The following is a 23,506-nucleotide window of genomic DNA, read 5'->3' as shown; positions in this document are numbered from 1 at the left end:
GTAGTAAATAAAACATTTCCTTTTTTTTTTTTTTTTTGCTCTATCTTCTTTTCAATTACAGACCACTGTAACTCCTTCCTGTACCTCCTGTTATGAAAGCTATGATTAAATAACGTCCTGCCTTTTCCATAGCTGAACAACACTGAACACCAAATAACAAGCTCAGCCTTTAGCCTGCCTCGTTTTACGCCTTTGCAAGTTGCCTGCAGCTTTACTTTATATGTTGCTCTAACTGTCTAACATTAGTGCAGACCAAAGGATTAAGCTGTATGAAAGTATTGGTACTATTTAAAGCTGTATATTAACAATCAGAAGACTTGGACTAATCAGGACTGCCAAGAAGTTTAGACATTGGCTGCAACACTGTGGGAAGAAATTTGTAGGAGGGTGTCCTGCCCTAGAAGCTAGAAAAAGGATGTGAAAAAAAATTGGCCAATGCGTCTTTTGTCTGTGATATGGGGACCTCTAATTCCCCATCTCAAACTGCCACCCAAAGAACCCACCCATCTCAGCAAAGAGGCAGAGGAGAACACTGCATGCACAATTCACAATGCAAACGTGGGGGTTTTGACCTAGTTCATAGAAGACAAGCTGCCTTTTGATACTCAGGAATACAATATCTTTTCTTATGTCGCCAGGGGTCATAGCGCTGCATCCTATTTAAAAACATCTGACCACCCAGGGCACAGACAACAAACGTATTCAAGAAGCAAAATTTAAGTCCATAAGTTAACTGACATTAAGCTGGCTGTTTTTGTTCTTTTGCTAATGAACAGACATCCACCTTGTGTGAACCTGGAGGTTCGTGGCACTTCCACAGACAAATAAAAGCAGAAGTACATTGGAGTGGGAATGACCATCAGAGCTTCCAGGGGTCCTTTTGTGTCCTTCCAGTTGGTCACTAAAGCCTGCTGACAGTCTACTTGCAGAGTTTCTTTGTTGCAGCTCAGGCTCTGCCCGTAGCACAGAACTAGTTTGCTTTTTGCTGGCAGCAGTATTATGACTTCACAGGAAGACTAAAGAAATGTTAATGCCCCAGGGAATAAAAAAAGTCAATGTAGGGCTCCATAAATTATTTTCATGACTTGCCTGTTGCAGCTATTTTTTGCAAGGTTTTTTGGGGCCCAGAGGTCCCCCACTAGATATAATCCCTTTCCTGAATAACATGGTGTAAAAACGAACAAAGGCTTTCTGTGTGGCCACGTAGAGTCTCAGCTCCCCAGCCTGCAGCTGAAGGAGGCATGAGTGCTGTGATCCCCTGAAACAGATGCAAAACTGTCACCTACTGAGAGGTAGGTTTCTTGTATCCCTGTCCATCTACATACATCTCAGTGTTTCCTCATTTCTTGTCTCCCGCTTTGCTCTCTGCTGTCTCACATCCCTCTCAGTCCCCAGCTGTAGGATTTGTTGAAGATGGAAGGGAGCAAATTTTGGCATGGTTTTATCAGATATTCTCTCACCCCGAGAAAGGGAGGGACACCTCCCAAAGAATGAATGCCTTCAACTCATCCGTAGTGGCCAGAGGCTGGCTGATGACCAGCTGAGATCTGGTGAGACTCTCACATCACTGTTTGTCCCGAGGATCCCTTTCTCTGTGAAGCTATAGCCTCCTGCTCCACTTTGTGCAGAAGGAAGTTTAGACTCACTGTACTGATTTATACAACCAGAAAAAATACATTCATAAAAATGGTTACCCCCATGAGAACTCTGAAAAAAAAAATTGGTTTACTCTATTTTATTGTGCAGAATGAAATAACTCATTACTGCACAATCAAGTGCAGGATTTTATTTTCCAGCATGTGGCAAGCATTACATTAGAGAGCAAACTTTGGCTCTGCTGTCAAACGTGACAGAAACAAGTATTTTATTCCTACTGAATAAAACTTCCATTCTGATCACATCCATTTGTGTGTCAATAACGTTAACCTTAACACTGCCCAGGATGACAGACCTAAAGTGTAGAACTATCTGTAAAGTATCATGCTTTAACCAGATTCTTTCATATGTAGACAGAGTGCACAAAGCACTTGAATTGCTTGAAATGAAGATTAAAAATAAATAAATATACTTCCCTACAGTGACAGGCATACAGGTTATGGATGCAAACGTTTTGCCTCATACTTTGAACCACTGCAAGACCAACAATAATGAATTGTTTTGAGAATACTGGTTTTGGCAAATTGAGCTTTCAAATTCAACAAAATAAGAAACAGAAGACACAAGCAACCAATTCAGCAGTAACTGATGAAGTTCAGCAGTCTCTGCGGGTGAATTCAGCCTGTACCAAGAGGCTGTCAGGACACCTCCAAGTGCCACAAAAGTCATTTTGCTGCTTGAGGTCCTATGCTCTAGACCTTTGCAAGGATTCAGTTTCACTTTATGGACTTTGCTGTGATTATGTGTTTCCTAAAACACCAATTTGAATACCTTAGAGCTCCTACAGCTTCCTGTCAAAAGTACTATACAGTGAGTCAACCAGGCACTGTTCTTGGGAGTGATGGCAAAACCACGTAGTATGAAATTCAGCCAGGCTTTCTTCTAGCCATTCTTACCTGTTGTTTGAGAACTTCAAGTTGGGTTCTCATGTCGTCAAGACTGCTCTTGTCACCAGTCTCTGAAGGAGTCCCGAGAACAGACAAGTTCTTCTTTTTCAATACATCCAGAAGGGCCTGCAACATAAAATATGACACTTACTAGTGACTCACCATATCAGAAAAAAATATTTTAATCCATTATAAAGTTTTCTTTTTAAATAAGCAGATTCGAGTGAGTCACGGACTCACTTCATTGCCTCAATTATACATAAATGTTAACCTCACAAATAATAACATGTGCATGCCTAAGTCCAGACATTCTGTGTGTTCACACTCCATCCATGAATTTAAGACAGCGCAGTTTAGGAGATTATTTGCATTTAAAACTACAACCAACAAATAACTGTGGAAATCACAGCTGCAATTGTCATCCAGAAATGTCGTTTACCTGTGTAAATCAGAATTTGGGAAAACCAAGGTAGGTATCTAAATTCATCTGGGCCCAAAAACAAACAACCCGAGACTGCTTAAAGGAGCATGTAACTATAGTAAAGTCTGATCAAAACACTCTGCAGAAGGAGCACAGACTTCTTCAACCGGAACCAAAGGGAAAACTCCCGTTTGGAGTTATGTAGTCTCTATAATTTGTCACTAGAGGGAGTTATGTATACGCACACTACACAGAATGCTCTTACACTATTTTTCAGTCGAATTCTGCTACTTAGAAGATTTTATTTAGCAGTATTCCAGCAGTTCCTTGGACTGGAATAATTTTTAAACTACTCCTACCATTTTCTGTCTATGACCACACACTATACATATATATTTGTTTATCACAAATACTACAGTTTCAGTACTTTCCTATGTCACTCTCTGGACATACAGACTCAGCTAACTTCATTCATTTCAGAAGGCTTCATTCTTGTTAACGGTCCTCAGCTCCTCATGGCTGGCCACATACTATTCATATCTTAAGATAAGGTGGAAGATCTCTTGGAAGAAGAGGAAGGAGTAAACAAACAAAACCCAAAAACCCCACATCTAATGTAACAAGGATTAGTAGTATTATGGGCTTTATCTTCCATTAAGTATCAAAAGGAGAACAAAAAAAGCACCTCCTACAAAGAATGCAGAAGTGAAAAGAAAGGCCTTTTATCTGATGAGCTACTGTCCTCAGGTCAGTATAGAAGAGAAATAGGTATATAATAGTAGAAAAGTTTGTCACATACGAATAAGCTTGAAAGTAGATATGGGAGGATAAAGATATGAATAGCTCACTGATTCATCTTTCTTTTGTCTCTTCCAGTCTCTGCTGATCATTTTGAGGATATGACACTTGAGAGTTCTCCACAAATAGCAAAACAGAATGAAAACAAATTTCACAGTGGCACTTAGACTTTTTGGAAGTTGTTCGCAAACAGCTGCAATAGCCAGTGAAGCATTTGTATCATGATTCTAGGCAATAAGATGGAAGGTATTGTGAACTGTATATTGCACAATAAATTAAATATAAAAGCTTCTTTCATTATAAAAATAAGGACAAACAGAAAAGTGCTGTGCACTGATTCTCTGAGCAAGACTGAAGATCATATTACCCAAGAAGAAGGATAACAGAGCACAGCTTCAAGAAAGGAATATGTAAAAATGAGGAAGATCTCACAGCTCACTGAGTTATTTCCAGCTTAACTTCATGCAGTGTAAAATATTGGTTATTCAGAAATACTGAAAACCATGATGTGAAATAGAAAGATTACCCACCCAGAGATTTTCTGAATTTTTCTACATCAAAAAGGAAAATGTGTGACCAAAAAATATCTATATTTGTTTTCAAAGTTATGAGAGGGATAAACAGTCCATGCACCTAGAAATACATTAAACTAACCATAATACTTTTTTAGACCTGGGAATAAATTTTGAAGAGAATAGCCATAGGGATGAGAAATGGGATGGAGTAAAGCACAGTTTAACCTGACATCTTTTATTAAAAGAAATAAATTAATTAGTACCAAAAACTCACATATTTTCTTAACGGGGAAATATATTCCAGTCTAAGGTTGAATAACATAACTGAGATGGTAATGCAGCAAAATTATCCATTAAGTCACAGAGAAATTTGGCTAATTCTTGGGCTGTATAGTGAACAGGAAAGTCAACAATACTGGGATGTGGCATTACAAACTATTCTGGCATTACAGCATCAGTTTCATTCTGCAAACATCAAAGCAGGATCAGATCATACTCTTCATTTTGGGCTCTCAAAATGACTGGATCAACACTGAATGAAGCTCAAAGTAAATATACTTACAAACAAGTAGTAATGTCTTCCTTAAAAAGGAACCTAAGCAGTTAAAATGACTGAGATGCAAAATCATACACATGAGCAAGCATAGTTCTATATTAAAAGAACAAAATAACTGGGCCAGCTTAATTAAACTGACCTCTAGTGAAAATATCACTGCCTTGTGTAGCTAAAGTTAAGAAGCATGGGTAATGGCAGGAGTGAGGCAGATATGTTTGACATTGCTACTGTAAGAACAAATATCAGCTGGCCAGAACAAATTCAGCCCTTTTGAAAGAGATGAAGTGTCTAATGAAAGAGATACAGTTCCAGAACAGCCTTCCAAAAGATGCAGTGTTCAAGGAGCTTCAAGTATTTTCAAGATAGAAGTTTGATTTAGGAGAATTTGTTAGAACTTCATGTCACTGAAATTGCAATAGCACAGTTTTCTATGCATTCATCATGACACGAGATGTGAAGGACGCAGTTACACGGGAAATCAACATCACTCATGTTAGAAAGCACACTGTGTGAGACTGATGTTTTGTTTAAAAGTATGCCTTATTCACCTACCTCTTAGTTCCAATAACATCACAAGACAAGAAAGCAAAATAGAACACTGAAGTAAGCTGTTTTTATGAAATAGGAAGGTCCAGTAAGGTTTTGAACAAGTCTTGCCAGTGCATTTCATAAATTCTGTCATTATAATATGGTAATGTTACTTTTTTTTTACCCAGACTTTTGCAGGTCCTCCAGCTTATGTTGCACTTAAAGACACACAGCAATGGTTACTGCGGTGTATTTCCTCAGGAAGCATTTGTGGTTCACCATGAAATACAGAGTTGTTAATAAACACGCACTGTTTCATGTGATCTGATCAAACTAAGTTACATTTATTACTTTCCCTCCAATGGAAAATTAAAAAACAAAAAAAAATATTGAGTAATTTTATGGCAATTTCCTCAATAACATATACACACATACATGAGAATACACATGCATGTATGCATACAAGAACAGAAGCATCTGTCTTGTGAAGAGAAGCCATTCTCAAACAAAACATATGTAGAGCAAGTTTTTAAACTAATTTTTTAAGCAGTGTTTCACTAGATGCACATGAAAGTATCTCTGTGCCATTTCCTATTTCCCTTCTGTTTTAACAAGGAAAAACCTAGAAAGAGCATAAATATGACACAGAGAAGTTTCATAGAAGCAGCCAGAGATTTTCGTATTTTAAACTTTACAGAGCAAACTGCTGCCTGCCAAAGCAACATGCCCAGGTATTTGCTAAATTCAGTTCTTGTTTGTTGCCCCAGCTCCCTGAACCTATCTACAGATTAACAATGAGTAGTTTGCTGCCACGAACAGATTGTCCACTCAGAACTGGAATGAAGGTCATTAGGTGGTGTCAGTGCTTGATAGTAGAGGCCCTAGAATTAAAGGGAGAAGTAATTTTCTGGCCAGTGCCTCATTCTTATTCCTACCTTATTCAGACGACTGATTTCACACTCATAGTGCTCTTGTTTTCTTATCATTGATGCATTCTTCTGCTTCAGGAACTTGTTTTCTTCCTTCATTTCATGCAGAGCTTCACTGAGAACCTTCGATTCTTTCTGAGATGCAAAAACACAGAGAAATGTTGTTGAAATGCAGATGGAACCATTTTTTGAGAGTAGTTTTCAGAGTATTTGCTGTCTGGCAGGTGTGTTGAATTTCTGGTGTCCCAAATATAGCTGTGAAGGAAAGCAACAGGAAGGCAGATGGTTAGTAATGACTAGATATGATAAAATCTGCTGAAACCATTTTGACCACTCACCAACGATGAGATAGAGGACACAAAGCAGACTAAACTTTTGCTCTCTATAATCTGCAGTTGCACAAATGCATGAAAAAGCTAGCAGGCCAAGGCAAACAGCAGCACACAAATGACCATCCTAGCCTTCCTTCAGGCTCATCTACTCATACCATAAGACCAGGGATAGAGGTTTGTGGAGTCCCAGCCATTCCCAATGTCATATAACATTGAAGATAAAACCACTTCTCAGTATTATGCAGTCTGAGGACTTTTTCTACTACTTGAAAAACTAAGGAAAGCCTTAGCCTGCTCAAGGGTTACCGTGCTACTAATCAAGGATTATAGAAACCCACTTTTTGGACCCCATCACAATTGTTGGTGCCTTGAGGAAGGGTCAACTTCCTTGTGTGTGTCTGTCTACACTGTTTCCTCCAAGCAAGCTACCATAAAGATTTCTCTATTTGCAACAAGGCTTACAAGAGTCTCTCAAGATAGTACTGTAGGAATTAGTAGGACAGTTTTGCCAAATTAAGTTTGATTCTCTTTCCCTATTGCTTTCAGCAATTTTCAATTTACAATGAAAGAAGCTAAGATTCAGACCAAAGCCTGAAGTAGCTAGCGATGCATAAGCTTCCCTCCTTTCTCTCCCAGGAAAAAGCATTCTTTGCTAGACTGCTTTTGTCATGTTGTCTGTTGTTTACATGTATTGAACAGAATGGCCTTTTCTACTAAAAACCAAACGCACCTCTGCAGCTGCCTTATGTGATAAAGAAATGAAATTCAACAATCGCACGCGTATGATACCATATAAATGCTCTTTCTGTGCAACAGGCACACCTCTGTGCAGCCAGCTATGAGGTGTTCATGTTTGAGCTCATGAGATATGAATCACAGCGTACATATCAAGTCACTGAAAAACACCCTTGAGAAACTGCCTCTCACAGAGAAAGCAGCTTTATTTTCCTTTGTTCTAGGCTACTTGGAATGTCTGTATAAGAACTTGGCACCTAGACTTTACCATAAATCTTTGATCACTGCCTATGGACATCTAGTCAAACCCAAAAGGAATAAAAAATTTTGCATTTCCAAAAGAATAGGTTTTCCTCTGTGGGCCACAGAAATCACGGGGCAGAGAACTAAGTTCATAACATTGGCTTTCTGAGACATACTGTCAGATGCATCAAAAAATGAGATAGCCCCATAAGACAGCAATAGCAGGTAATCTACCCCAGGACTATTTGCTGCTGTTGGCTTTCCCAATGGGTCAGGAAAGCACGCAGAGAATGGCTACTCTGAATTTAAATAAAGAAGAAAAAAGAGATTTGCTCAGGCTGTGGGATTAGATAAACAATTAGAGACCAAACAACTCTCTGCTCTGGCAATATCCTTCTGCAGCCACTCTCAACTCTGTGGCTACAGGATGAGATGTGGGATGCAGAACATTTGAAAAAGAAACTTGCTATCTTCTAAGAAAATTATATATATTAAAATATATAATATAAATATTTATCAAATATATTTTTAACAAAAAATAAATGCTGTTCTGAAGAATGCTAGTTGCTTTAGAAAAAAAAACAGCCCTACAAGTCTAACCTTGGTGGATTCATCAGCCTGGGTCCCTTCAGTATGCTGAACAATAAAGACAAATCTTGTTCATGTGTTTTCAAGCTGAATAACTAAGCATTTCTCTGGATCACCCCCTGGAATTGCTTTTTCTTTATCTAGCCCCACGGGCAACCCAGGTATTGATGTGTGTATTAAAAACCATGTTGCTCATTCAAAATTCTCTGCTTTTAGCAGCTACATCTGCAAGGGTATAGATCTTCTGCATCCCTGCAGGGCATCCAGCAGGTAAAGAAATTCAAAGGGAATAGAAGCACTTTCTGGCTGACTATGTAATTTGTAAAGAAGCTGGTGATCTGAGGCTTGAACATGTAAACGGTTTCTGAAGTACTGAGTTATTTTGTTCATTATCTGTGTATGTAGTTAGAAAAATAAAAATATAAATGGAGAGCACACCCTCTCAAAAAGAGTATTTTCCCCAGCTATTACAGTAAACAGTGGGCAATAAAAACTTCAGTAATACAAACAGGAAGACGGATTATCTCATGTTGTCTGCACACTGAGGGTAAACACGGGCAGCAATTCATCACGTTCGTAACGACACAGTTTGCTTTAAAGCATGAAAATGGTTTGTGGGTTTATTTTAGTGGGAATTATTCATGGATCTGACTTCCAATATGCATCTCTATGCAAGAGCCACTGCCTAAAGACTCCTGAGAGAGGTGCCTGACTATTGTCAAGGTGAGGTGAATGCTTCTCTAGAACAGAGAACAACAACTGATTAGCCCTATCACTTTCAACACTTAGCACCTGTAGTCTTTAAGGGGACCTAAGACAGATAGTTGTAAACTGTTAACACTAGCCCACGTGTAAAAATGTGTACCAAAAAGTGAGGGTATGGAGTTCAATTCCTTCTCTTAGTATTTATTGACAAGCATTTTATATAAATCTGCAGCTTTTCCACTTAAAATCAATGTAGTACTTTCTTTCAATGAGCACTCAAAGAAATTTACCCTGAAATTAACAATTAGGTAGAACATATCTGCACCATACACATCAATCTGCCCTCTATTCCCATATACAGACTACTGTTGTGCAGTCTGACAATTTCTCTGCAAATGGCTGTCTCATCACATTTAGTTCTCTGATTAGACACTGCCTCAAGTCCAGGACAGAAGAGTACCCAACACCACAACTCCATCTACCGATCGTACAACAACCCACACCATGCCACTTGCTAGAAGAGAGAAAAGGCAGGACAGCATTCAGCACTGGGTAACAGAGTACATCCTCCTACCGTTTCCTGTGATGGTCTGTCTCTGTCCAGGACCTGCAACCTCTCCTCTGGAACACGATGTCTTTCTTCCTCCAGCTCACTAACTCTCCTCTCTGATACGTGCAGTTTTGCTTTCACTTCTGCCAGCTGAAAGGCAAATAACATACCATGGTGGGCTGACTGTGTATCCTGAAAGGCTCAGCACACCAAAGGTGCCTCAACACCCTTTCAGCTCTCAGTAGACTGGTATAAAGGAGAGCATCTGTTTGGCTGAAAAGTTCCCAGTCACTTCTCCTCTCTTACTCCAAGCTCTACTGCTCTGTTTGAAGAATCTTAATGACTCCGGACAATTGCTTTCATGATGCTCTATCAAGTTGACTCTAGAACTGATTTTGATTCCAAAGCACTGTTACGAAGAGGTTGTTCCTATCTATGAATTCTTTGTTTTAATGTCCTTTTCTCCTTTCTCTTTGCAACATGGGCTGCCTCTGCGCTAGTGCACATCCAAAGCAACCTGGCCAGAGGAACAAAACTGTGTCATATTAAATGAGGAAGAGTAATTTGAATTCTTCTTCCCTTTGGAAAAAAAAATCAAGGAAGAAATGATCCAGACCTCAGTAAAGCTTACTAGAACATGTTAGAGGGAAAATTTTCCTGAGGTCACTCAGCTGACTTCCTTTTCATAGAAGGAAATAAAAGATCAGAAGTGTCAGTTTCTGAACCAACTTGGTCTTTGAAATATTAAAAAAATAATAAAATTGCAAGCACCCCATTAATAAACCAGAGAGGTAAGTACCTCAAAGAGGTGGGACAAAAACCAACAAATACATGGCTGGACACATCAGACACCAGAAGCTAATTTTCAGTTAATTATGCTCTGAAGTGTGCTCTTTTGGAAGGTACAAAGATCCCTGCTGTCATATCCAGCCTACTTCCCTACTCAGAGAAATGGCCTAACTAACCAGCAGCAGGTGATGTTCATATTCCAACAGAAATAATCAACACTGTTACCTGTTTTTCATAAAGCTGTTTCATGATCCTAAATTGACGATCCCATTGTTTGTTCACATCCAGAAGCTGTAATTATCAGGAAGTCACATTAAATAACCCTTATTTCAACACTGTCAATAAGAAAAAGAGGCTGGCATTCTGGTCCTGAAGTTACAAGCGTTCACAGTCTCTTTGGTATCTGGTCATTTCATATCAGAGAAAGCAAATGGAAAGTTCAGCAAGTTTTATGGCCCTTCTGCCAGTTATTTGCTACTTCAGTTATGGCACATGAATATTCAGGAAGTAACAATCAGAAAACATACAAGAAATTATAGGTGAATCATTAGCAGGAATGAACAAACCCCCAGATCTGCATTTCATACATGGCCAAGCACTTTTTGTTAGTCTGCTTTAAGTTACATAAAGGTATTTGCAATTAGAATGTCACTAGCTTCAAAAAATGAATATGACACATCTATTAATTGCAATTACTACTGAATGTGAAGCTTGCTCGCCTTTCTCAGTACCACTAAACTGAAAAATAATAGGCAGGCAAGACAGGGAAGACTTGTGAACAACTTTCATTCAAGTATTATGTCTTAAATCAGTGTGTGTGCATTTTGATTGAAGAAAGCCAAATAGGTCTCAGAAGCATTTTGATCTTTAGGAAACAGGATCACTTTGGGAAGCTTATTGGGAAATCAGCTCCCAACTTGCTGCTACCTGTGAATAAGAGTCCATGCACTACTACTCATAGTGGTTCTTTGGCCTTTACCATAGGGACTACTAAGAAAATTGGCCCTTTTTGACATAAAAATCTCTGCTTTTCTGGATTCATATCTAAGTTATAATAGGTGATAATTTGATTTTGGACGTGGTTCTCAAAATATTATATTAATAATTATGGACTGTAAAGGTTAAGAGTCAAAATTCAAGATTACCTCTTGTCTCTGTCTTTCCAGTGAGAGGATATGTCGTTCCTGAGACTTGGCTAATGCAGTCTTCTCTTTGTTTGATAATACAAGCTTTGACTGGAGAAAAGAAGTGCTTAAAATGAATGTTTTCAGCATCCTCTCTTCAAGTCAAGATTATCAAACAAGTCTCATTCTCTCTGCTATGTGTATGTAAAGAATGTAAAACAGCAACATTTTCTTACGCTGTATTTTATTTCAGTACCTCAAACACTCTGTGGAAGTGGATTCTGAAGCACACATCTGCATTAACCCTGCTTGACCTCTGTTTTAGAGCCATTTTGCAAATGGATCCCAAGATAAACAGAATCAAGGCTATTTGCACCATCTCAGATGCAGAACACAAAATACACTTTTAATCATTTTACATATGGTACTACAAACAAATAGTATGATTCACAGAAGTGGAACACAAATTAAAAGTGAGTGCCCCTTCATTTGTAAAAACTAAAATAATTAGTAATGCTACATGGGGTAAGTGTTTGCAGACTTGGAGCAATAATCTTTAAAACAATGGGTTCAAAACAAGCAACACAGAAAATGAATTGGCTATTTGATGAAATTAGGAAAACCAGTTCAATCTGCAGTTCTTTCATAAAACTTGTACCCATGCAGGACAACAGCAGCTATGTCCTCATTTCTGCAATGGCAATACCATATATTTAATCTTCAAGAAACTTCTACAGGTTGCTATGAATATATATATATGTGTGTGTGTGTGTGAATATGAATATGAATATATATGAATATGAAATGAATATCATATATATATATATATATATATATATATATATATATATATACAGGTTGCTTATATGCATACAAGACAATAGCCCTGGAAAAAAAAAGTTCATGTTCATATAAACACACTACATCAGGTCAGGGATATTTTCTTCTCCCTGGTCTGAATTCTAATCAATAAATGAGACAATGTAGAATAAAAGTGTAAGCACTTCTGAGGTCTTATGACTCCTGAAGTAAATTTATTTTCAACGAGGAAATTTAATACCAACACCAATAAAGAAAAATGCATATCTTTGTTGTGTTTTTTCATAGGTACAAATCTTGACGATGTATTTACCCCATGACCAGTCCTGCCAAGTTCATAATGATGGAGCACTCGACTTCAAGAAAATGATTAATCTCTCTTCCTGTAGAAGCTCATCAACATGTTTAAATTAAAGCATCTGAAATAACTACATGATCATAAATTGAGTTACTCATGTGTTGAATTGGTTTTTATTGTTTTTCAAGTCAAATAGCACTTCAGAGGGAGCTGAAACATTCACTTACTTCTAGTGGGTCTGCTGGAGCTTCCATCTCACTCATGTCTGCCCACACACTTCCAAGATGGCCTTGAGCATTTGTCTCGCTGCAGGTCTTTGAAAGAAGAACAATGAAAGACAATGGAAAACACACAGAACTGCAGGAGAAACACGAGCACTGTCTGTGGAAGCAGTGGGGACTGAGGACTACGTGGTGGAATTTTGATTTTAGCCTTTTCCTCCTTCCTATCTGGGACTTCCCAGAATGTTTCAAGCACACTGCCTATGACTAATGCACCAGGCAAGGCAGCACTGAGTACTCAGTATGTAAATTGCAATTGACTGGACAGCTTGCCCCTGAAAGGAAGTTATTTGTGTAAGTGAAAGAAGGGTACATTTCTCTCAGCAAGTAGGACAGCAGGGTTTTCTATCCCTGCTTCCACTTGTAACAAAGCACTTACGTAAGTAGAGTAAATATTAAGTGACAATAAGACAGTGTGAACCACCACACTAGCTAAAATTAGTGAATCATGCTCAGAAAGTCCGTAATGTTAATGGCTACGAGGAAGAGGGCACCCATACAAAAACCAGGATGTCAGAGGGAGCACCCTAACTGGAAAACTGATTTACTTTCCTAGAAGAAGGGTGGCATGAAGATTCAGATTGACAGATTTTGTTCTTATCACAAGTCCTTCAGTTTTAGTCAGTAACTCTAAGCATGGTTATAGCTTCAAGGTACTCAAGTTTTAATACTTTGAACTTATGTCTTAGTTTCCCATTTGGAAAAAGAGACTGACATTACCAAGTTAAACTCACAGGAAAGATCAACAGGGAAAAGATTTCCACAGATTTCACATGCAAAGCAAAAAGAAGATATAAAAGCACAAAGCATTGCTGTCTTCAGTCCTGGAAATCTGACTGGTTATTAATACAAGAAGGAAAGATGAAAGAAAAATAATTTTCCTTATTGTGGATAGATCCCTGTGTCTGAGGTCTTTTTTCAGTGAGGGTAGAAGTTATTCCATTGCTTGAAAAGCAAATAAACAAAAACTGCTCTGTGAAATGTGACATAAAATAATATAAATCTTCAGGAGATCTTTCAGTTTGGAAAACAGCATTAATCAAACTCAAGTAATCCTGTGAAATGGTAGAATTAAGCAGCCACATTCCAGATTTCTGGTTCATAATGTGTGACTAGGCAAATTCCATTTTCCAAAATAAAAAACCCGATCTGGGAGAAAGCTACTGTTAGAAAATATTTGCACATGAAATATATCATCCCAACCTCAAAGTTATTCTTAAGTCTTCTCTTTTGTGGAGCAGCAGCAAAACTTGCGGGTTATAAAAGAAAGAAGTTAAAAGAGACATTTCATTCTAGTAAAAATATTTTAGATTCTACATGGAAGCCGCTCTACCAATCAAAAAAAACAAAAGCATTTCATCTGCACATCTGCCCAAAAACAGCTTTTGAGTATATACACCTTCCACGTACAGCACTGGTTTTAAAAAAAGAAACACAATTGTGGTTCTTGACATTTCTCTTACGATGTAATAGATATATGCCAGAAAATGTCAGGTTGTGAAACAAAGCAAATCTCTTCACCTCCTAAGCAAGATTAAGTCCAAAGCCAAATGAAGTGAAACAAGAAAGTTATCCTCTGGAAACAGGTTTGTGATAAAGTCAACTTCTAAAATGAATAAATACATTACACTTCCTGAGGGAAAGTAGTAACAGTAAAACTGTGAAATCCCCACAGTAAGGTAGGAAGGAATCATCACATTTTTAGAATTAGACCTAGTATTGCAACAACATTGTCAGACATTTATGTCATATCAAAGCTCAGGATTTCAAAGCCCTAGGCAAAAGCCAAGGTAACAGCCTTATCATGCACATGGGGAAACAGACCAAGTGAGCCCTAAAGATCAGCCAGATGGTGGTGTCAGACTGGCGAATGAATAATATCTCCCTTTCACCCACAGCCACTTCTGCAGCATCCATTAATTGGGTGTCTGTATAATTGTGTTCTCACACTCAAGACAGAGGAAAACTATTTTCTCAAATGAAATTCCTGCAAATGAATAGTCAAAAGTTAGCTGCTGATTGAGTAATGTTAGTAGACACAAATGACACGAACTGCCTCTACCTCTCATCTTCTTGCCATGTCCTACAACTTTCTGCTGTGCCTGCCACAGCCATAAACACTATAATCTCACGGAAACAGAACCTGCAAAGTGCCGAGTGAGATGCTGAATGGTTTCTGCAGTGGGGACAGAAGAGCAGACTGAGGGCACAGCCCTGCTCGTGAATCACACTTGAAAGAAGCTGGAGCTCAAATCACTCAGAAGGGAGGAAGAGGCTAAGACCCTATAGTTCATATGGTTGTCATTATCACTGATTAGTTCAAACCAGTTAAGTGAAAAGCTGAGTGGACATTAGGACCCTAAGTCCTTAATTGTTAATACCATAGTGATCCCATTAATGACCACTGAAAGTGAATGATCTATCTCTTAGACTGGAGGATTTGAAGCTTTTCAGAGATCACCATGTTATACTATATCACAAGGCCGTGACTGCATGGAAGAGACAGGGAATCTCAAATAATTCTCATTCTTTTTAAAGTCTTCTGCCTCAACTGATTAAAATCCGTCAAATGGGGTTTTTTTTCTTTTACTATTATTTTGTGAAAAAATGCAGATTTCAGATGAACAAGAATCATCATGATGTGAGCAGAAATCTACAGAGATTTTTACTAGTTGCAGCCTGTACATACATATTAAAAATGATTCTAATTCTTCTTGTAGCATCTTACAAGAAGATCCTATTGCTTTCAACTGCAGGAATTTTATTCAATATATGACAGAACAGAAATGGCATTCAGTTCTGTTCAGTATGTAGCTAGGCAAGCTCAGCATTCATAGGGATAACACCAGTGCTCCTTCAGAGTTCTTTAAGCCATCTGCCTTTTAAAAAGACTTGATGGTAAATCCAAGTCAGGGGTCCAAACCAGACCAGCATGCTGCTAAAGGGCAATGGTTCTGGTAAGTGGTGCAAGCTGCTTGATGAGAGATAGGTCCCTTGGCCCCGCCCTCACAAATGTTTTTCTGTTCTCATTACTGCATAAGAACAATAGTGGGCACTGGAAAGAGAAGCATGTCTGAAATCTGTAAGAAAAGAAGAAAAGACAGTGAAATAGGGAACAGAAGTTCAGCTCTTCAGAGGTACTGGTCTTCCAGCAAAACCTGGGAGAGGTTGAAGCAAATTTGTTTTTTCTCCTTGAAAACATTCAACAGCACTGGAAAAAAAAAAAAAAAGATGAGATGACATTGATTTTCTTTTGCTGAGATAAAGCTACTGAATTTGTTTATCAGTCAACTGCTACACAGCGTAAAACAACTTAGTTTACATGATAGCACTGCAGAAATTGGAGATATATTTGTGAAGCTCCTTGAAAGAAAGACTCTTGATAGCTATGGGACTTTAGGAGTGAAAAACAAAACAAAAGCAACAAAAAACCCAACACAATTTTAACATATTTATAAGCAGCTTGAAACTGTTGAATCAAATAAGCTATTGTCAATTGCCTGGAAAATTCTAGTTCAAGACCAGACAGTAAATGCAGTCACAAAGCCAAAACAAAAGCAGACTGTTTCAAGATTCAAGCAATGTCTTAAATAAGCTGTTCAAATTTGCCAGCCTGAACCATACACCCAGAGCAGTTAAAACAGCTGGGGGTAAAATGTGACCTCATGCTACACAGCCACTAGAAGCTCAGAGATGGCGGAAAATGACAGCAAAAGAGGGCACCTACAAAGTGTAAACAGATCTGCACAAAACACCATGAAAGTAAATTCTGGAGGAACATCCATTGGTACTGACCAAGAAGCATGCCCCCCTGAGGCTGCCAGAGCAACACAGTATGGACTGGAACAAGACTTCAAACATGCACAGGACACCAGGGCACGTACACACATGGGTACTTGCATGCAAATCAGCACTCTGTGCATCAATGCAGTAAAGGGCTTGCAGAGAAAACTAGTCTCTCGGAATAGAGACTAACAAAAAAACAGATTTTACTGTGGTGAAATAATTCAGGCACTGACATGCAAAAACTCAATTCAGTAAATGTGACATAACAGTGACAAACTGGTCAGCAAGTGCTATAAATCCCTATCTAATGCTTACGTAAACCTTAATTTCCCTATTTCTTCTCTTCCTCTGAAGTCTTTGTCATGCCTCTTACTGACTACGCTTAAAATCCTACAGTAAGCCGGCTGCAGGGAGTAGTCTGTGAGTGGAGAAGTCCAAATTTAGTAACCTCTTACAGTATTACTACTTCCAACTTCTCCACAAGCATGTGCAAATCCATATCCTCACCTGCAGAGATCAGCATCATGGTACTTCTTACAACCTCCCTGTGGTATGCCACACAGGCCTTCATCTAACCAGGCTGATTCACACATCCTAGAGCACAAGTAGCTTTCATGCTTTTTTCATCTATTTTTCATGCTTTCTTTCTGTTTCCACTCTTTCCTGAAAGTCACTCCATTTGCATGTTTCGTATACCTGTCCCACATAAGAAAACAAAATGTCATTCCTTCTGCTGCTGGGCTGAGACTGAACACAAATCTTTTCTTTCCATTTAAACATAGTTCAAGAAAATGTGTAGAACAAAATTAGAATCAGTGCAGATTTTGCTCTCCAGAAGAGTCAGTGAAGTGTTGTGGCTTAAGAATTGATAGAAGAAAGGTAATTTTCCTTCTCCTTCCCTTCTGCCTATGCATACAGTATGAATGCTTTCTTCATGCACACATGCCATTCTGTTCCTTCACTCCCTCTGCCTCCCTTTACGAAGACAGACCAGAACACAATTAGCACTAAGAAAACACTGCAGTAAGTGAACCTCCCACTACAGGGAGCTTGAGTAAGCCTGAAACCTTCTCTAAGGTCAGTGAATCATAATTTAAAATGTTTATCTTCTCCAAATCAGAACAAATTCTTAAACCTTTACCCTTCTTTCTTCCTCCCTTCACACTCCTTTTCTTCTCCCCATACACACCCATGTGCTTATCCTTGGCACTTATGAATTTTGTCCATGCTACAGGCAATGGCAACAGATCACAAATGGCCACCTATTGCTCACAAACTACTCAGCAGCTCTGATGAATGTGACAGCCAGAGGTTCTCTCATCTCCCACTTTTGCTTACAGCTGTCCTATTTTAAGGGCTAAGGTGAACGGGGAAATGCTCTTTAATGGCAATCCACTGGAGCATATTCAGGGATGAAAGTTTCAGAGGCTTCAGAACACAGCCACCAGGAATGGCTGGCAGTGAGCTGGAAGTCAGGAGCTTCTGCAGACTGACAACTGCAAGGATCAGAAATAATCGTGCCAGCTACCAGGTGTGGAAAAAGCTTCTCAGTGATCAAATAGGGTGGGCAGGATCTGCTGACCCCAGAGTCACAAAAGGACTGAATTGCTCAGGAGATCCTTACTAATGTCTATTCTATTTGGAGGAAATTGTGTACTTTCTGTAATTAACACCATGAGTCTCTCTCATCCCCATTTTAAAACAAGGATTATTTGTAGCGTTTATTCTAAAAAGACACAACATTTCTGATTGTAGAAGCCTTTTTAGTCATCACTGGGAACATTGCAAAGAGATTTAAATAGGAACCTTGGAGCTCTTGCCAGCGCTGAATCCTCTTGAAAGCATCAACACCGCAAGAAGTTACAAGTTCTAATTTTTGGAGAGTGCTGGATCTTCATTCCAGGAAAGGCTTCTGTTACAGTATTAACAAAACAGGTGCACAGACTAAGGTAATGAAAGCCTCTCATCACTTCTGAAAACTCTGTTTAGTCACTGCAGTAAAACCAAGAATCATTAAATTGCTCCAGTCAAGTAAAAGCAAATCTTTCCTTGACTATAAGAAAATAGTAAAATTCTCTCTCCCTTTTTTCCTCCTTTCTGCTCTATCTATTGGATGTGAGCTGAGATTTTTTAGTTGTACGATTTCAGAATGGCAGAAGTTACATTTAATTTGAGATGAACCACAGCTAAAACTTCATGGCTTCTAGGAAATTGTTTGCTTACATTTGGGTCAAGCTTTTCTTTTTTATTTGAATCACTTCTAAAAGTGCTGTGACAACTTCCACTCTGAGCAAAAACGTCTAAAATAAATGCTTTATTCTGGAAGCTGTTACTTAACCAGCAGTGCTTGGCACGTTATCCACTGCAACCCCTTTTTCCCCATTCTGGTGCACAAAGTGAAAGGGTAAAAACTGAGGAATTTTAGTTGAAGAATAAAATTGGCTCTTAAACCAGAACAATCTCTTTCTGTTTCAAGCTGGTCCACTTGCTTCACCAGGATAAATGCACTAGAAAGGGATTTTCCCTTAAATAAGCATGTCAGCCTCACCATTTTCCATTTTCAGATAGGTACTCCCTCTAACAGAGTAACACATGCAGATTCATGAGTTCCCTAATACACAGGAAACAAAATCAGAGCAAGATACGTCTTCAGTGCAAGTGAAACAGGCACAGGCTTCTGTTCTAGAATAGAATAAAAGGGTTGCCTTTTATCCACTGTTTTCTAAAATCACCAGTGAGGCTAACCACACAGGCACTGCTACTCAAGCACACAAGCATCTAAGCATTTGCAAACTCAGTTCTGAAGATGTAAATTTCACGATACAATAATTGGTAAATAAATTATACCTGTAGCAAACAGGCTATTTTGAGTTTCAAAACAATTACTGCACGTATGGAGAGTTGTTACATTAGATTTTTTCTCACTTGACACACAAAGGAGTTTAGATGCTTTAGCAGTTTGGTTTTAATGCGTTACAGTATATTTCACGGAAGCAGTTCATCTTTGCCAATAATCTTTACATTGACACATCTCTTAATATAATCAGTATTATTCTTCCTTTCCTATTGAATATTTTTGTATGCCCTCACTGCTCTCGTTACATTCCTCATGTATGTCATGCAGGGCTTCTTGTTTGTATAGGCTCTTGCTACACATCAGTCTGCAACACAATGTTGCAGAAAAAATTAGGGAATTGAAAAGTAGACGTGAATTAAAGCTTGTCAGTAGTTTTGATCAGTGCATATGTTTGAGGGCTTCCCCTCATTCTATCTCATTTTAAGTCTACATCATCATTTCTTTTCACAAACTGACATTTTCTGCTTGTTATTAAATACTATTTTATAACCTTCATAACAGGACAGTACAATAAGTTTGTTAAAATCACTTCTCTCTTTTTCCAAAGTCAGATCCAGCAGGTATACTCCTAGTTTCTAACACTGAACTTAATGGAGCCTCACTCCCTTGAAGTCAGTAACCAGCCTAGTGAAAATCTCTTTGACTTAAAAATACTAAGAATAAACAGCCAGAGTATTTCCACCATGGAAGTATCATAAACCTTTGTTATTTAAGCTATGTAAGCAACACAAGCACAACTTCCAAGGGGAAAAAGGTCCTATAAATGCAGAAGTATAAAAAAATTATAGATGAAATACTGCCATAGTACATTTAGTGAAGCACTGAAGCACCCATAGAAGTGAGTGAAGATGTTCTTTTTCTCTCTTGCACCCCATAAATCCTTTCCTGCATCTCCTTCTGTCACAGAGGACAAGGTAGGAGCTGTGTATTTCCACAGACCACTTGTGCTTGCTGTTCTACCCAGCAGTTCCATAGCCTGATGCTAGTCAGTTCAGTACTGACTTTTGCTTTACCTTATTGTTCCAGCCCTGGGGCTGGGAATCCCCATTTCTCCATGTACTTTCTCTCTCTCTGTTTCTAATCCCACAGGCCTGACCCTGTGGCATCTCCTTAGGCTTAGCCCCAGTGCATGCTCCAAGGTTGTGATTCATTTTGGAAATGACGGTTCACACGTGAAAAGAGCTGTGTGTAATTTTGTATTTCATAGAAGAGTCATCTCTCCTTCACCTCCTCATGAATTTCCTGTATCACGCTGAGGGGCACTGTCTTCAGAGATCTTTTTCCTCCTGGTGCAGCCACACCAGTGGGTAAGCATGCCATCCCTCCTGGAAGAGTACTGGCATTCACACCTTCAGCACTGCTCTCCTCCACCCCTTCCCCAGCAGAAATCAGGAATTTCCTTTTCTTCTCCTCCTGCACGGTAAAAGCAAGCTGGTTGCTTTTACCATGGGGAGGGGAAGGAAACCTAGGACATGTTTTTCATGTTTGTTAACTGCTGCTTCCACCACAAGCAGAAAAGGTTGTCTTTGCAGCTAGCTTTATGTTTCTGTTCATAATATCACAGAGATGCAAGTTTAAATCATCATTTTTCCTCTTCAGCACTTTCTTTCTGTTTAACTGCCTTTATTCCCCCTGAGCTCTCTCTTCCTCGCATCTCTTTGTGTCTTCAGTTAAAATCAGAGCTGCCAGTCACAACCAAAAGGGATGTCAGTGCTCTGGGTGTGCACTGTTTCATGGGTCCATGACACCAAAGAGACACAGCTAGCTGCACAGGGTGGCACTTCATGGAACCGTCAGCTTACTTTTTAAAACACTATGAAAAGCATCTTTCCATTTTAACCTCTTAATTGTGCAAAGTAGCAGTATTAGAAAGAAGTACATAGTGAGTTCAGTGCATCATTTCAGAAATCAAGCAGTTTCCTGTATAACCAACGCGGGGAACGTGCCCTGAATGTTCTGCTCTCACAGATAACAATTGCGAAAGTGAATGGTGTTTACCTTAAGGGAACACGAAGTCCTCTGGTGGTTCAGACTCCCTTGGGCAATAGGTTCAGGGTCCTCACGAATCTTGGGAGTGCCACTCCTCTCTATCAGGTTCCTTATCTCAACATCGAGCTCTTTACTTTCACACCTGCTTAAAAAGAAATTGCAGAAAGACTTAAAGCACGGAAAAGAAAGATCTGTCTGCTGTCTTCTGAACATGTCAGCAGATAAATCAGAGCATGGAGCTCCTGCTGCCTTCCTTCCAGGAACACAGTTACAGAGCACTCGGGCAGCCTCCCGCATGCCGTGCTTTGTGACAGAAATTAATGTGGAATAGTTAAGCCAGCACTCTTGACCAATTGTATTACCTTGTGTATAGAAAAACCAAGTGAGCCCTCCTGGGGACTTGTCTGAATGCTGTCATGCACCCTCACCCCCACCCTCAGCTGCAAGAACGTTAAAATATAGCATAAGTGTTCTTAAAAGAGTTAAAATTGGTTTTGAATTCCAAAACTGAATGTTCAATTAATGATTTTTTTTTCTTTGCCCACTTTGTTTTCTGTAATATTTCATAATAAACACCCACCAGGCACTTTCATTCCCTCCTCCCCCCTGCAAAAAAAAAAAAAAAAAGTTCAGTTTGAAAACATATATTGCAAAAAAAAAAAATTAAAAAAAACAAAATAAAACGTCAACTGTTCTGGGCACTAAAATATTTGTTCTGTGGGAGAACCATTCTCTTTCAGTCTCTGCTAAGGACACTTAGGACTTAAGTCTGCTTAGGGGTGTGCTCAAAATGTGCAGGACTAGCTGGCAAATTCATACACTACTACAGTGCTCAAACATGACTTTCAGAGAACAGACGAGGCCGTGATCAAAAACAAACTCCCAAAAACGTACACCCAACCCAAGCTTTCAGGAAATATTTGTCTTTATTTCCTGAGCAGCTTAAACCAGCTCTAAATGTATTCAATAACAGAATGGCTTAGGATGAAGAGACCTCAAAAACCATCTAGTTTCAACTGCCTGCCATGTGCTGGTTACCTCCTGCCAGTTCACACTGCCCAGAGACCCATCCAGCTGATCCTTGAGCATCTCCAGGGATGGGGCATCCACAGCTTCTCCAGGCCCTCTGCCAGGGCCTCACCACCCTCTCTGTGAAAAACTTCCCCCCTTTATTTTAAAACCATTCCCCCTTGTCCTATCACTATCTCTCCACGTATAAAGTTCCTTTTTCCCTCTTCTCTATAATCCTGCCTCTTCAAACCATCTTACTTTTGCAGAGCCACAGCATGGAGGAAGAAAACAAACAAGTGTAATGTCAGGATATTCGGGTCTGATTTCAGGGCCAGACTTACAGCATAGGCAATTAGACTTTTGCACAGGGGAAAAAAAAAAAAAGCAGGACAGTATTTCATTTCAAACACTGAGGGTTCTCATTCACTAGAACACATCACAACTTTTCTCTCATACAGGAATATATTTCCTTGTACTGACTTTTCTGTTGTTTGTACTAAAACAATAGAGTAGCCAGAGTGAGTTCAAAGGACGAGAGTGCCCAAAAGAAAAGAGTTGTGCGTTTTGTCAGACCACTTGGAAAGGGAATTACAGCCAGCTAAAGTCACGATGAACCAAATAAAGGCTTTCTTGGCACACTTTTTCATAAACTGTTCTAAATGCCTGCAGCAGTTTTCAAAGGCTCCCTGCTGTGTGGGTGGCAGAGCCAGCCCTGGTGACATGGGCTCATGGGCTGGTTTTGTGAGTTAAGGTTGACTCCACAGAGCCAGCACACAATCTGGTGCTCCTTAGCTTCCCTTCCACTTCTGGTATGAGAAGTTGAGCAGGGGTTTGGGTGCTCACAGGATCAGGAAGGAGCCACAAAGTCCTGTCAGCACAAATGCCTGTAAAGCAAGAAGAAAACTACAGAAGGAAAACAAGGAACCTATAGAAAGAAAACCAGCCCTTTTCTGTACTGCTGAAAAGTTGCAAAATCCCAGATAGCAGTGCAAGTGGTAATTTTTCCCCTTTTGAGCAACTGTTTGCTAAGCTTCTTGGACAATGAGTTCTGAGGTGGTGGCACAACTAACAGTTCTCTCTGGAGGCTTTGTTTTCAAGCAGCTACACAA

General features: G+C 39.3%; 1 protein-coding gene across 4 annotated transcripts in view; it reads right to left on the bottom strand.

Moving 5' to 3' along the window:
• Positions 1–23,506, bottom strand: part of TNIP3 (TNFAIP3 interacting protein 3) — a 50,798-nt gene that overhangs the window by 15,094 nt on the left and 12,198 nt on the right. For 3 of the 4 annotated variants that reach the window (XM_065736841.1, XM_065736843.1, XM_065736844.1), the window contains exons 3-9: positions 21,396–21,531; positions 12,701–12,787; positions 11,378–11,467; positions 10,458–10,523; positions 9,468–9,593; positions 6,297–6,425; positions 2,553–2,669 (exon numbers count right to left, since the gene is read on the bottom strand). In XM_065736841.1, the coding sequence (XP_065592913.1) occupies positions 2,553–2,669; positions 6,297–6,425; positions 9,468–9,593; positions 10,458–10,523; positions 11,378–11,467; positions 12,701–12,787; positions 21,396–21,531 (751 nt within the window). The remainder of the gene's footprint in view (positions 1–2,552; positions 2,670–6,296; positions 6,426–9,467; positions 9,594–10,457; positions 10,524–11,377; positions 11,468–12,700; positions 12,788–21,395; positions 21,532–23,506) is intronic. The other variant, XM_065736842.1, reaches the window with a different exon arrangement.

Source organism: Cyrtonyx montezumae, unplaced genomic scaffold (genome assembly GCF_038088225.1).
Source record: "Cyrtonyx montezumae isolate F1298 unplaced genomic scaffold, pur_monq_1.0 scaffold_2, whole genome shotgun sequence".
In the NCBI taxonomy this organism is placed as follows: domain Eukaryota; kingdom Metazoa; phylum Chordata; class Aves; order Galliformes; family Odontophoridae; genus Cyrtonyx; species Cyrtonyx montezumae.
Note: the sequence above shows the minus strand (reverse complement) of the source record. Positions and strands in the feature narration are given on the sequence as shown.